This window comes from Vicia villosa, unplaced genomic scaffold (assembly GCF_029867415.1).
Source record: "Vicia villosa cultivar HV-30 ecotype Madison, WI unplaced genomic scaffold, Vvil1.0 ctg.001315F_1_1, whole genome shotgun sequence".
NCBI lineage: Eukaryota > Viridiplantae > Streptophyta > Magnoliopsida > Fabales > Fabaceae > Vicia > Vicia villosa.
In genome coordinates, this window is record NW_026705571.1 from 243,914 (window position 1) to 259,220 (window position 15,307).

The window sequence follows — 15,307 nt, forward strand, 5'->3', positions numbered from 1 at the left end:
ATAAGTCCATTGGGTTGGTTTTTTTTGCAAATGTTACTTTTCATCCTCACGATGAGTGTGCAAGGTAAACATGTTGATCATAGTCCTTTTGTCACTAATTATGTGCTTCAACTTCAACCACCAAATAGGTGTAGCATCCAAAATACAAGTAGTATTAGCATGACCAAGCAAATGTGTGAGGTAATGAAAAATGAGTTTTTTAACCTGTGAATGAGTGGGTTATTGTGAGGGGTAAACCTTTGAAGATTCTAACTAGGCACATGCGCTCGATACAAAAAGCATGGGAATATTTTATTATGCAAACTCTATAATCTGTTTCCAACCAATCTAAATTTAATATGAAGTAGTGCATGGCGTGGATATTTATCTTAAACCATGAACCCATAAATGTTGGAATGTTAATTGCTGAAAATATCAAATACATGGCTGACCCACCACAACGAGCTTGTGGGCATTTTGTGTTATTAGTGAATTATGCAGGTTAGGTGGAGTTCAAAGTCCCCCTAATGACGAGTTGATCAGTCATATGCAGCCAATCAATCGAAGTGCCAATGAGAAGGATACCCACATGTCATGTTCATGAAGGTGGACAAGAAAAAGCACAACATAAAGAGCAAGACAATTCTATCATCCAGAGATTCAACAATCGAAAGGAAATCCTCAAAAACAACAACAATAAGCACATGATTATTTGTGAAGGTTGGAGGAGCATACACTTGGCATGACAAGTTGGTCCACCGAAATTTCACCAAACTTGTAGGATGAACCTCTCACATTTGGAATGGGTTTTTGGGATTTCTATAATGATCATGAGACCATATGACAGTTCAGAGCTTATGAAGCATTTCACCACTACTGAAGACATGGAGACATACTTTAGAGAGAAAGCCCAAACCTTAACACACCGAAGAGCTGAGATGAGGACCATTTAGACCAGACAAAACTAAGCCTTCCAAGCTGCCATAGATGATGCGTAGGATTTTAAACTTCGACAACATATGACTTAGGAGTTTCATATTTTTGTGTTTTTGTTTTATTTCCATTATGGTACTTTGAACCAATTAAGAATATTATCTAACTTTTAAGAATACTCTTCCCCTTTTTTACTATTTCTCTATGATTTACTTAATAAACAAGTTTGTTGTTGTTGTTTCTTTATATTATGATTTTCTATCTTACTAGTGACATAATGAAAAAGAAAAATAAGTCACCTTAAAATAATGAACAAAATTTGACCAACATAGAAGTTCCCATTACCGGTTGACATTTGATGAAGAAAAGGGGAATCCAACTGACTTGTACTCAATCCCCATATACCTCAGTTAGTAATGGTTCAACCAAAAATTTGCACTGTTTACTTTTCTTTCTTATGAGAGTATCGGTACAGTAGTCATTTTCTAGAGTTTGCTTTATTTTTACTTAGTCTATTGGTCTGATAAATACACACTGAGACACTTGTTTATGAAAACCCTAGGCCTTTTTAAGCAATCTGGTTGAAATGTTTATATATGTTGTTTAACCATTTTGAGTCTAAGCCTATTCTTTCGGTGACATAGCCTATTATATAGCCATTTGACTTGAAAGATTTAATTTTTTCACCCTCTTTTGAGTTAGGTAGAAAATTTAGTTTCATTGTCTTATGCAAAAGAATAAGTTTGGGGTAGCTCTTGAAAGTTAGCAACATTGAAGTTTAGGATTGGGGTTGAGATACTAGATAAATTGGTCAAAATAAAGAAAAAGAAAAGATAAATAAAAAAAATAAGAAGTAAAAAAAGACTTCTTCAAAAAATATAGAATGAAAAGAACCAAGAAAAATTATACTTTCTAGTACTAATTGAGCATGTAAAGAATATTATTGAAGGAATATAGTAACATTAGAAAAACTAGGTATCTAACTCCAAATGTTTAAGCCTACGAACCCAAAATAACCTACCCCGATATAAGTCATGTTACAATCTGGTAAAGACCTCAAAAGTGTGTGTTTAAATATGATTTGAGTAACTTGTAGAAATTCTGCAAACTCGTTGTATAATGCTTTTGTAAGTTGATTTTTTACTACCCTTTCAAATTGAGTTAACAAAGGGTAGATGAGAGACATATTGAGTACTTGTGATGTTGGAAGAAATTTTAAAAATTATGGATTAAAGAAGGGAACCGACGTGTTGATTAGGAAAAATAGAAAGGTGAAGTTCGTTGGTAAGTGTAAGCATTTTGTTTCTGTTGAAATTTTCAGTTTACAAACAAGTTACTTGAGGACAAGCAACTGAGTAAGTTTAGAGTTTTTATAACACTTGGCCATTGCATAATATTTGGGAGTATTTTCGATGGAATCAGTGAAATTAATTTGAGATAAAGCCAAGCTAATATACCGAAGAAATGAGCAAAATTTTCAAAGGTGAAGAAAGTTGGGTCTTTGAAAAATAAGAAGAAAAAACAAACTTTTGCCACTGGATTTTTTGCGACTACGATGTTGTCATCATGGGCGCGATGATATATTGCAATGGTGTCTAACGTGGTCGCGATGAAGCAGTTTCCTGACATGCTTTTGTAGCTTTTAATAGAGAACTTTGCTACTTTTTTAGGGGTTATGATTTCCATGCGAGGAAGTGATGGCAAGAGACATTTTAGTATGATTTTTGAGTGCTTGAGAGTCATTAAAGATAGACTTTTTCATTGATTTTCATGTACCTTTCATATTAACTCATGGTAATTTTTTGTTTGACTGCGAGTAGCTAGATTTCTTTTGATTAGGTCTTAGATGGTGAACTTAATTGTACTTTGTTTGATCATATGAATGATATTATTTGAATGTTTTTACCTGATAACTATGATTCAACTGTTTTTGTTCTTAATACTCTATGTGTGTTGACCAGTTCACAAAGCGAATTTAGATGAGTAGGGATTATTGTGCGTAAGTTTATCGATTTGAAATAGAGCAATTGTTCAACTTAGTAATTAACTAGGAATATGTAATTATAAGTTGGGGCCAGAAAATTAACACACTTAGAACGCCTAGTTTTACTTCAAATTCGTATAAGGAATTAGGGAGTTGTAGTCTAAATTAGTGAGTTGTACACCAAGGAATCGGATAAAGTGGTATTAATAATTTGCCGTAATATTGTAGAGTAATTCATATTCAAGTGATGCACATTCATAAATAAGGGACAATTCGGGGATTCAAGTAAGATATAAGTGTCTTCACATTATCGTATATTTTACCAGTTTTATTTGCGTAATTAATTTTTGCAAATTCAATATGAAAACCCCTCATATTTTCTTTGAATCACACCATTAGAACTTTGTTTAAATTTATCATCTATGTGAAAATAAATTTATTTTTATTACCTCCATCGTATTAAATACACTTGCTAAGAAAGTCATAGGTGTAAAGAGGAGAAGAATTTACTAAACTTAACAAAGTTAATACTCAAACATTATGCACAACTAGAACAATCAAAATGGTTAGTAGTAAACATAATTTGGGTTTTCTTGGCCTTGACAAACAAATTACAAAAGGATGTCACCTGCAAACAAAAGGTAGAAGAAGTAAGGTCCTTTGGTGGAAATGCAAATAGGTTTCCACTTCTTTAATCTAAAATCGGTCAAAGGCTTATATCACACTTGATTTACATGATGAAAGGACATAAAGATGATCATGTTAAGCATGTCAAACTTATTATTTTATTCCCAACATTTTCTAAATAAACTAATACAAGATAAACCCCACTCATATATATATATATATATATATATATATATATATATATATATATATATATATATATATATATATATATATATATATATATATATATAAATATATCCCTCCTCATATATATATATATATATATATATATATATATATATATATATATATATATATATATATATATATATATATATATATATATATATATATATATATATATATATATATATTTGAATTTTGAGGATTTATATATGAATAAATGGTGGGTGGGATACGCTATCATCATCTCTAAGTCCACCGTCCTCTCAAGAAGTCACCTAACATGCTCAAACAAAATTTATATTATCATCAAAAACCTTGAAAATGGAATATTAATGTATATTTTTTAACGCACAAGTTTGGACTTAGATAATCTTGTAAAATAATGTGGAACTTGACTAATCATAAGGTGATTAGTCTAGTCAAATATTTGTTTATCCTCTAGCTTCTAATTAATTTTATACATCCTCTTAAGCAATGCTCATACTTAATGGAGAGAACAAATAAAACTTAACTATGTTTAAATATTATAAAATAAATGGAGTGGAGCAAATAGAATGAAGCAAAATGAGAACCTAATAAAAATTCATACCTAACTTTAAAAATGGAATATTAAAAGAATATTTTTAAGGTTAAATGTATTTTTTTTTGTTTTAGAAATAACTTAAATTCGGTTTTAATTTTTATAATTTTTTTTTAATAATAATCCTTTTGAAAATTTTCATTCATATTTTTTTGTCTTTTTTGCTAAAATCATCGCTAAAACAGTCGTTAAATAGAAGTCATTGTTAATTCTATTGTCAATTATAAAAAGTGTCGTTAAATTGTAGGAAGGACTAAAAATGTGGATAAGTTTTTTTTTAAGAGAACCATTCTTTTAAAAAAAAATTGAAGAACTTGAAGTGAAATATGAGATGTTTAGAAGGATTACAAACCTATTTAACCATATTTTTAATGCACTAAAAAACCTAAATAATCTTCTTTTAAAAAATGTGGAATTAGATAATCATAAGTTTATTTATCCTCTAGCTTTTGATTTTATGTACCCTCCTAAGCAATGCTAATTAGTGTAACCAATTACAGCAAATGTATAATTGGCTACACTCCTTTTTTGCAGGTTTAAAATCAGATAGAGATTTAGTGTAGCCGATTACACTAAATATGTAATTGATTACACCCTCTCCAATTTTCGTATATTTTGAGGCAGTGATTTAGCATAATCGGTTACACCAAATGTGCAATCAGTTACACATTTGAAAAGTTTATTTTTTTCATTAGTTGGTTAACTATATTCTTTTGTATGATAGTTTAAATATCCATGTTGGATCGTTAATGATAGAATATCATATTTTTCCCCTAATTCTCTCATTGTTTCCATCTCTTCATTATTCATCATTATTTTTGTGATTGAGTTTTTATCCAACATTTGGCATTAAGAGTCTGGTTCTTTGATCAAACACTTGGTGTGTGAGAATTCTTTCCATCTCCAAATAATATACTCCTTCAAATCTCCCAATTTTCTATGCGAAGAATTATGATAAGCGGTGCAAACAGATGAAGGTGTTATTTGATTATCAAGATGTTCTTGAAGTGATCGAGAATGGTGTTAATCCACTTGTAGAAGGTTCAGCGGTTGCGCAAAGAACTACGCACAAGGAGGAAAAAATGAAAGATTTCAAAGTTTTGTATCTCATTCATAAATGTGTTGATACTAATAACTTTAAGAAGTTTGGTAACTGTACATCTTCAAAGGAAGCTTGGGAAATCTTGGAGAAAAGTTATGTAGAAGATGATGAGTCAAAGGCGTTGAGGTTACAAACTCACAAGAGGCAGATGGAGTTAATTCAAATTGAGGAGAAGGAAACCATTAGTGAATTTACTACAAGAATCACAAAATTGGTGAATCAAGCAAAAGCTTGAAGAGAGACAATCACCAAGCAGTATGTTGTTGGTAAAATCTTGAGATTATTGACGTCAAGATTTGATAACGTAATGGTTGCCATTGAAGAGTCCAATGATCTTTCAACTATGAGAAAAGAAGAGTTGCAAAGTTCTCTTGAGGCTATTGAGAAAAGAATGGAGGAGAGGAATGTTGACAAAGCAAAGGTTGAAGTTTCTTTGCAAGCTCATTTTGTTGGAAAGGACAAGAAATTAAACGAAAAGCGTTCCATGAGTAGAGATAGAGGAAACTACCACAATAATGGTGGCAGAGACTTCCAAAATTCCAACAATTCAACATTTCAAAAGGATGAAAGTTGCGGCAACAAATATGGTGGATCAAGTAATTACAAAGGTGGAAATAATAGAGGAAGATGAGGAAGATGGAGAAATGACAAGAGCAACGTCCAATGTTATAATCGCCAAAACCTTGGACATTTTGCTCGCGAATCTCATGCCAACAAGAATGATCCACAAGAAGCTGACACAAATTTTGCAAGGCAAGAAGATGACGAGAGCATACTATTAATGGTGATTGCTGAAGCAAAAATTAGTGTAGGAAATGCATCCAAAAACGGGTACTATCGCTTGAAAATATGATGGTGACTATGTGAGAAGACTTAGAATGCAACGAAGAATGGTACCTTGACTTCGGGTGTTTAATGCATATGATAGGAAGGAAGGATTGGTTTGTTATGATCAATTAAGCATTGAAGAACAAGGTGAAATTTGTTGATTATAGCACACTTGCAGTTGAGGGTATTGGTGACGCGTCAATCAAGAGGAAGAATGGAGTCGCCGAGAGGAAAAATATATCAATTTTGAACATAGTGAGAAACATGTTAAAAGGGAAGAACTTGCCAAAATAGTTATGGGGATAAGCGGTGTCCACAACTATATATTTTTTGAATAAGTGTCCAACAATGGATCTTGAAAATATTACACCTAAATAATATAGGTTCGAATTCAAGCCAAATATGAGTCACTTGAAAGTATTTGGTTCGGTTGCATATAGACATGTTTCAAATCAAATTAGAGAGAATCTAGATGAAAAGGGAGAGCCAATGATACTTGTTGGGTATCACTCTACAGTTGGCTATAAACTCTATGACACTATCAACAAAAGAATCATAATCAGTAGGGACGTGATTTTTTATGAATTGAATGACTGGAAGCATGCTGAATTTAATTCAAATAGTGTATAAATTGTTCTTGCTGTGTTTGAAAATGTAGCCGGTGAAGTTCAAATTCAAGGAAATGTGATAAGATCCACAAGGAAAAGAGGCATTCCCGCGAGACTACAAGATCGTGAAAATGGCTGAATCTGAAATGGTGAAAATGGTGGAGGCCTTAAGTGATCCAAAGTGGATATGTTCTATGAAGGAGGAGTTGGAGTCCATTGATAAAAAAAACATGGGAACTAGTATATCTACTAAAAAGAAAGGAGTCAATTGGTGTAAGATGGATGTACAAAGTGAAGGAAAATCACAAGGGTGAAATATCCAAGCATAAGGCTCAATTAGTTGCAAAGGGTTTTTTTTAAAGAGAAGGCATATACTTTGAAGAAATATTTGCACCAGTGGCTAAAATTGAAACCATTAGGCTAGTTGTTGGTATTGCAAATAACAACAATTGGTCCTTTTACCACGTCAGAGAATTTGATATGTGCTTCCTCTCATTGAACTTCTCATTTATCTAAGATCTTATATATTGTTGAGATTTAAAAGACATCAAACTGGAAGCATCCATCCTCTTGGGCTGCCTTTAGGTGTTACTCCTTTAGAGTAAAGTTCACAGTCCTTAATTTCTCCTCCATTATGGAAAACTTCTTGTTAGCGATAAACATGAAGATATTTAGAGTGATAAACCTCTTGGTTACATTAGCTTCATACACCAAGGTGTGGATCTCTCAAGAAGAAGTATAAAATGGCTCTACTATAACTAGAAGTAATTATTTTTCCCTATGCTATAGGGAATCCCTCTTTTTCTAGAGAATGGTGGTTTTTCTTGGCCTTGGTTTTGATTGGAGGACTTGAAGATTGCAGAAGAACATGATGGGGTTGTGGAAAAAGCATTATTTGAAATATTGGTCATGGAAACAACAACCTTAACAAGAGGGGGAATTATTTTACCAGGAGGATCCTTAACAACAACAATGGAAGTAGGGTATGTTGAGGCTGGGTAACTATGAAGAGCAAGCTAGAGTCACTAGCTATAAGATGAAACTTAGAATCAGCAACAACGTTGAACCTATTCTTCTTATATTGTTTTTATATATTCTCTCGATTATTATTTGGAAAAGAAATTTAAAAATTTGTAAATGATAGAGAAACGTTAAAATCTATCTAAATTTACGAAACCAACCAAGAATTTCAAAAGTATCTTAGTAATCATAGGCTGGAAACAAGTACATGGTATACATATATCTTTCATTGATCTTGAACTTTGCGATCTCACTTTCAACATAAGAGGCCATGTCAAATCCAAATACAAATACCTTGACCCATGCCACACATTTATTTTCATTTTCGTCTACGTCTGCCTCATAGTACGACTACTCTTTCTATGGTATTTTTTTGAAGTTCTTCATGCTCCAACAATAAAGGAAACATGGTTTAAAGGAGGGACTCCATGTCATAAGGGTTAGACATATAAGTTCTAGAATACACAGTCCTATGGGTCTCCTCGGTTAAGGTTTGCATTATCACATACTTACATTTAAAATTCTTGAGGGAGTTATTGAAGACCTCAAACACCTTGAGGTATTGTTTAAAGGAAATTAAACTTTGGTCCCCTGTAGCATCAGTGGACTCCTAAACCAAATGGAAAATGTTGAAGAATGTACAAACTGGCCTTTATATATTGATATATTGGCATACAAGTTTAAAGACACGGATAAAGGCACAATAGTTGGGGCGCTGGATGGATTAATCCATATTAAAATAGTGCGTGATTTGTTTCTCAAGCATAGAAAAAGAAAGATAAATCCCATCTCCTTGATATTTTTATCGTGCATGTAAAAAGAAGTGTGCATTTATTCACTACAAATATGGCCAAAAGAGGAAGGTGTAACAGCCCGAGCCTTCGGCATTCCCGGCACTGTCACCTCAGGATCTTCTGTACCCCCTCACTAGTAGAGTTTTTTTCTTTCGTGGGAATCGAACCATGTACCTTGGGGTTCAAGTACATGTTCAATCCATTCCCACTACCAGTTGAGCTACCCCCTCACTAGTAGAGTTTTTGCCTTTCGTGGGAATCGAACCCTGTACCCTGGGGTTCAAGTACATGTTAAATCCATTCCCACTAGCCCCCCTCACTAGTAGATTTTTTGCCTTTCGTGGGAATCGAACCCTGTACCCTGGAGTTCAAGTACATGTTCAATCCATTCCCACTATCAATTTACATAAAAAGGTAAATTCCAACTACCGGTTGAGCTACCCCCCTCACTAGTAGAGTTTTTGCCTTTCGTGGGAATCGAACCTTGTACCCTAGGGTTCAAGTACATGTTCAATACATTCTCACTACCAATTGAGCTACCCCCTCCCTAGTAGAGTTTTTTTCTTTCGTGGGAATCGAACCCTGTACCCTGGGGTTCAAGTACATGTTCAATCCATTCCCACTACCAGTTAAGCTACCCCCTCACTAGTAGAGTTTTTGCCTTTCGTGGGAATCGAACCATGTTCCATGGGGTTCAAGTACATGTTCAATCCATTCCCACTACCAATTTACATAAAAAGGTAAATTCCCACTACCAGTTGAGCTACCCCCCTCACTAGTAGAGTTTTTGCCTTTCGTGGGAATCGAACCTTATACCCTGGGTTTCAAGTACATGTTCAATCCATTCCCACCACCAATTTACATAAAAAGGCGTCTTTTTATGTAACATTTTTATGTAACAGCCCGAGCCTTCGACGTTCCCGGCACTGTCACCTCACGATCTTCTCTACCCCCCTCACTAGTAGAGTTTTTGCCTTTCGTGAGAATCGAACCATGTACCCTGGGGTTCAAGTACATGTTCAATCCATTCCCACTACCAGTTGAGCTAGTAGCTCAAGTGGTAGTGGGGATGGATTAAACATTTACTTGAACCCCAGGGTACATAGTTCGATTCCCACGAAAGGTAAAAACTCTACTAGTGAGGGGGGTAGAGAAGATCGTGAGGTGACAGTGCCGAGAATGCGGAAGGCTCGGGCTGTTACAGAAGGAACCTCTATAGCCCAATCCTTAAGGGGGGTCATCTACTTCTGTAGCCATCTCATAGAAAGATATGCAATTAGGACCAAAGTAAATGGAAGGGATCCCAAGATAGTCATCATTCACATAACTATGTCGAGAATCCATCCTTAGATAAAAAGTGGTCATTTGGCATGGTATCTTATTGTATTGACAATCACACACAAAGATAAAGAGTGAGTCAGAAGAAAGAAGAATGATCCCTTCCATTTTGAGTGAAATGGTTGTAGTATAATGTTTTATGCCATTTTCAAGAAGTCTTGGATCATTTAAAGGGAAACTAACAAAGTTTACTAGGTAATTTAATCTAATAACTCTTAATTACAAAAGGAGAGAGAAGAAAGGGAGCAACACCAAAGGTTTCACCATCAATGTGCGTGGCTTTCATTGTAAAAAGGCGATGAAACCACTCATAGAGGGAGGAACCACCATATGCCGAGAATAATAAATAACAAAAAATAAAATAAAATAGTCAAGAACAAAAATGTATTGATAAAGGAGTAAATAAAAGCCATTTGAGAAGGAATGTGAGTATTTTTATAATAGTTAAGCCCTAAATTCAACATAGTGGCTTTAACAATCAAAAGAATATATGAAATACTAGAAAGACAAAAATACTAAGAGAGAGAAAGAAGAAGCAAAAATAAAGAGTGAAGTGGCTTACCCTTATAAATACACATTTGAACTCAATTAGTAATACAAAAAGGATGGAGATCCAACAGTTGATAATTAAGGGATCCGCGAGGTGGTGAATGACCAACGATCGAGTACTACATCATCAAGATTGCATCGTCCAAAGCTCAAATCTATAATGACACATGGTTACCAAAGAATTTAAACACCATCTATATTATAATAGTCATTAAAAAGAATGAGGCTACGTGAAATAAAAATGTATCTAAATATGTGTGTTTTCGGAGTACTTTTAAGGAACTTATTAGCTTTTTTGTTGGAAAAAACAATGATCATTCCATATTTAAAGCTACACCTCTTAGGGTCTGTTTGGTTCGAGGTAGAGCGAGGGAAGGGGATGGGAGGTAATATTTATAATGAAATGTGTTTGGTTCAATTTTTAGGAGGGGAAAGGAGGGGAGGGGAGCAAAAACCCTCCAAATGACACTTTTTGCATTCCCCCGAATCGGGGGGATTCGGAGGGGAGGGGAGGAAATCCGAGTTTATTTTAATATATTTACTAAAATATCCTCAGTTTTATTTTATTATTTTAAAATTATTATTTTCTTTTATGTTAGTGCTTTTCTTTTTGCGATTTTTTCTCTATTGCTTCGATCAAGTTATTATAATTATTCTTCTCCTTCAAATTATTTTTTATTTTTTATTTAATAAAAATTATATTTATTGTAATATTTTGTTTTTTACTATAATTTATTTTATGTATTCAAAAGTTGTTATCCACGCATAATTTATTTTGTGTCGAGAGTTATAATACGAATCAAGATTACTCATTTTTTTAATGTTATGTGGTAAGTTATGACTTTTTAATCACTCAATTATACAAATATTATTTCCAAAATAATATTTATGAAATTTTCATCTCTAAATATCATCTCACTTATATAAAATTACAAGGATAAAATTGTAAATTATTATTAAAATCCCTCCCCTCCCCTCGTGAACCAAACATATTTTTAAACGAAATCTCTCCCTCTCCCTCCCCTCCCCTCGTTTGAACCGAACATATATATAATTACAAAAAATCCCTCCTCTCCCTCTCCTTCTCTTCCCTCAATTAAAATCCCTCCCCTCCCCTCCTCCTCATTTGAACCAAACAGACCCTTAGAAATAAGAAGTTGTGGAAAATTTTAGGAAATATCAATTTCTAGAAAAAGTTTAATTATATACAATTTGATTTAGAAGACGATGGTTTAAGAATTTATAAGAAATGGTTTGGGTCTTGATCAATAGATGGATTTTGACTAAATTAAAGAAGCCCTAAGAACCCACTTATTCGTGCCACCAAACCCATTAAGATATACATTAATTCTGTATGTGAGTCAATTGATTGTATGCTAGCCCAAGATGTTGATGAAGATTTGAAATGGCAATGTATTATCTTAGCTTAATTTGAATGATGTTAAAACTAGAGACACCGATGCGTAGAAAATTTATTTTATTTTAATTTTATGTTTGTACCGAAATCAAATAATATTTGTTACCTATAGAATTTTTTTATATTGTGTAGAATTGATATTGTTAGATACTTACTCAATAAGTTTGTGTTACAACTTACAAGGTCGGATAATGAAATTAGTCATTAGTTCTTCATGTGAGTTTGTCAGCATGGCAAACATTTGAAGTCAACTTTTTCTTTGCAGCAGAGCTCCACCTGGCCATCGCTTTAGAAACATACAACGGTTCTTTAAATTTTTTTTATTTTAATATTAAAAGTAGCCGTTGTTAACGGCTAGTTACTCTTTTTTTTCTTTTTTTTTTGTTATAAATATAGTTTTGTGAAAAAAATTAACCAACACAAATTTTACCAACACTTTTATTTTCTCTTCAATTTCAATTTTCTCTCTCACAATTTCATCATTTTAATTCAAATTTTCATTTTTTTTTACTTCAAATTACAATTGTTTAGGTCAAATGGATCCTAATCATTTTCATTATTAACAAGCTATGTTCAATTTCATTCAAAATTATCAAAATCCTAATCCTCAAAATTCTCAAATTCCACCGATGCCACCATTTTCTACTCAAATTCCACCATTTTCTACTCAAGTTGGTACTGAAAATGAAGAAAGGGTTGTTGTTAAAAAAAATCTCGAGAGCAATTTACAAGGGATGATGATATACTACTTATCCAATCATGGCTCAATGTTTCAAAGGATCCAATTGTGGGAGTTGATCAAAAGGCTGAGAGTTTTTGAGTAAGAGTCGCTGCCAATTATAACCAGTATCGTGGGCAATCGCGGGAAAAGTTAAAGGGACAATTAAAATGTCGATGGCATCGAATAAATGGCTTGGTTCAAAAATTTGTTGGGTGTTACAAACAAGCTGTTAATGGAAAGAAAAGTGGGACATCGGAGAACGATGTCATGGCCGCTGCAAATGCATTTTTTGCTCAGGATCAAGGTACAACATTCAACCTTGAGTACGCATGGAGATCGTTAAAAGATGAACCTAAATGGATGGGAGAATCGATTAAAAGTTCTTCAAAAATAACAAAGACTTATGCTAATGAGGCATCATCGGAGAATCCAAATACACCTTCAAGTTATGAGTTTAACTCATCATCACCAATGGAGCGTCCAATGGGACAAAAAGCAGCAAAAAGGAAGGGTAAGGCAAAGGAAATTCCAAATGCAACGCAAGATGCAAGGAATAAAAGAGCAGTGTCAATGGAAAGACTAGCGCAAAGTAAGAAGGACGAGATAGAATTAAAGGTAGTGCAACTAATGATGAAAGACACTTCTACTATGAGCGATAGTCAACGAGATATTCATGAAAAATATTGTAATAAGATGAAAAAAAATATGGAATGTAGTTAGTATCTACAGCTATGTAACATGGTCATTAGTACCACTTTAATTTATCAACACCTATGTAACATGGTCATTAGTACCACTTTAATTTATCAACACCTATGTTACATGGTCATTAGTACCACTTTAAATTATAATAAATATTATGTTATTCAAACTAGCTGTTATTCAAACTAGTCGTTATTCAAACTAGCCGTTATTCAAACTAGCCGTTATTCAAACTATTATATATAATACCACTTATGTCATTATTTTCTCATTCTCATCTTATTCTTCTCTCATTATTTACTAAAATGGATTCAGACGATTCAGATAATTACGATCAAGAATTTTGGGAGTTGGTTGAAGAAGAATTTATGGACGACAGTGATGAAGAACAAGAGCTTCAGAATGAACTTCAATCTGGAAGTTCCTCTAGGCCAAAGAAAAGAACAACGATAGATCGAGGTCGTGAAGAAGGGCATAATTGATTGTTCAATGACTACTTCTCGAAAAATCCAGTATACACAGATGTTCAATTCCGAAGAAGGTTCAGAATGCATAGGCATGTATTTCTTCGAATTGTAGATGCTCTTGGAAATCATGATGAATATTTCCAAATGAGGGTCGATGCAACTGGTAAAATGGGTCTTTCACCATTGCAGAAATGTACATCTGCTATTCGTATGTTAGCGTATGGGTCTGCTGCTGACATTGTAGACGAGTATGTTCGAATCGGTGAAAGCACTTCAATTGAGTGCTTACAAAGATTCGTTCAGGGCGTGAATGCTGTATTTGGGGCTGAGTATTTGAGAAAGCCTAACAACACTGATGTTGAACATCTTTTACAAATGGGAGAGTCTCGTGGCTTTCCAGGTATGTTGGGTTCCATTGATTGTATGCATTGGGAATGGAAAAATTGTCCTGTTGCATGGAAAGGACAGTTTTGTCGAGGTGATCATGGTAAGCCCACAATCATGCTTGAAGTAGTGGCATCACAAGACTTATGGATTTGGCATGCTTTTTTTGGTATTGCAGGTTCAAACAATGACATTAATGTGTTAAACCAATCTAACGTGTTTAACGATATTTTGGAAGGACATGCTCCCAATGTGCAATATATAATCAATGGGACACCATATAATATGGGGTATTATTTAGCAGATGGTATATATCCTGAGTGGGCTACATTTGTCAAGACCATTTCAATGCCACAGGGAGAAAAGAAAAAGTTATTTGCTCAACATCAAGAATCAGCTAGAAAAGATGTGAAGCGAGCATTTGGAGTGCTTCAATCTCGATTTGCAATTATACATGGCCCAGCACGTGCCTGGCACATGGACACCCTCAAGCATACCATATATGCATGCATCATATTGCACAACATGATTGTTGAAGACGAACGACATACATATGGAGGTAATTTTGATTACTCTTATGATAATGTGGATGACAACAACTCAACAACCGAAACATTTAGCGGTCCTCATCCGAATCTTGCAACAAGACTACAAAGAAGAGCAAGTATTCGAGAAAAACAAGTTCATCGTCAACTTCAAGGAAATTTAGTCGAGTATATTTGGGAACGTTTTGGACATGTAGATGATGAAGTTTAAGTTTAATTTATTATGTGATGTTATTTATTTTTATTGTTTTTAATTATATGTCAAGTATTTGAGATTAATATTAATTATCATTTTAAATTATAAGTTCAATTTGAATTTTATTTATTTAATATCAATTTTAATTTAAATAATTAAAATTATTATTTTAATTGCTATAAAATTTAATATGAATAAAATATTAATAAATAAAGTAAAATTGTGGGACCCAATATGGGTTCTTCAGAGTTGCACCATTGGAGAGAAAAATTAGTTGAGTTGCTTCAAGCTGACGTGGCTTAATA

General features: G+C 33.6%; 2 protein-coding genes across 2 annotated transcripts; both read left to right on the forward strand.

Moving 5' to 3' along the window:
- The first annotated feature begins 12,975 nt into the window (after positions 1-12,975).
- LOC131634554 (uncharacterized) lies at positions 12,976-13,428 on the forward strand. Its single transcript, XM_058905225.1, has one exon. It carries the CDS (start codon positions 12,976-12,978, stop codon positions 13,426-13,428), a length of 453 nt encoding a protein of 150 aa, XP_058761208.1.
- Positions 13,429-13,715: 287 nt separating this feature from the next.
- On the forward strand, positions 13,716-15,017 carry LOC131634555 (uncharacterized). The gene is made up of 2 exons (XM_058905226.1): positions 13,716-13,830; positions 13,924-15,017. Exons 1-2 carry the CDS (start codon positions 13,716-13,718, stop codon positions 15,015-15,017), a joined length of 1,209 nt encoding a protein of 402 aa, XP_058761209.1.
- The last annotated feature ends 290 nt before the right edge of the window (positions 15,018-15,307 follow it).

Bases quoted from the DNA above. Each gene is read 5' to 3' on its own strand.
- LOC131634554 (XM_058905225.1), top strand. From the start codon at position 12,976: ATGGCCGCTGCAAATGCATTTTTTGCTCAGGATCAAGGTACAACATTC.
- LOC131634555 (XM_058905226.1), top strand. From the start codon at position 13,716: ATGGATTCAGACGATTCAGATAATTACGATCAAGAATTTTGGGAGTTG. The intron at 13,831-13,923 runs GTTCCTCTAGGC...CGAAAAATCCAG, and splicing joins GAATGAACTTCAATCTGGAA to TATACACAGATGTTCAATTC.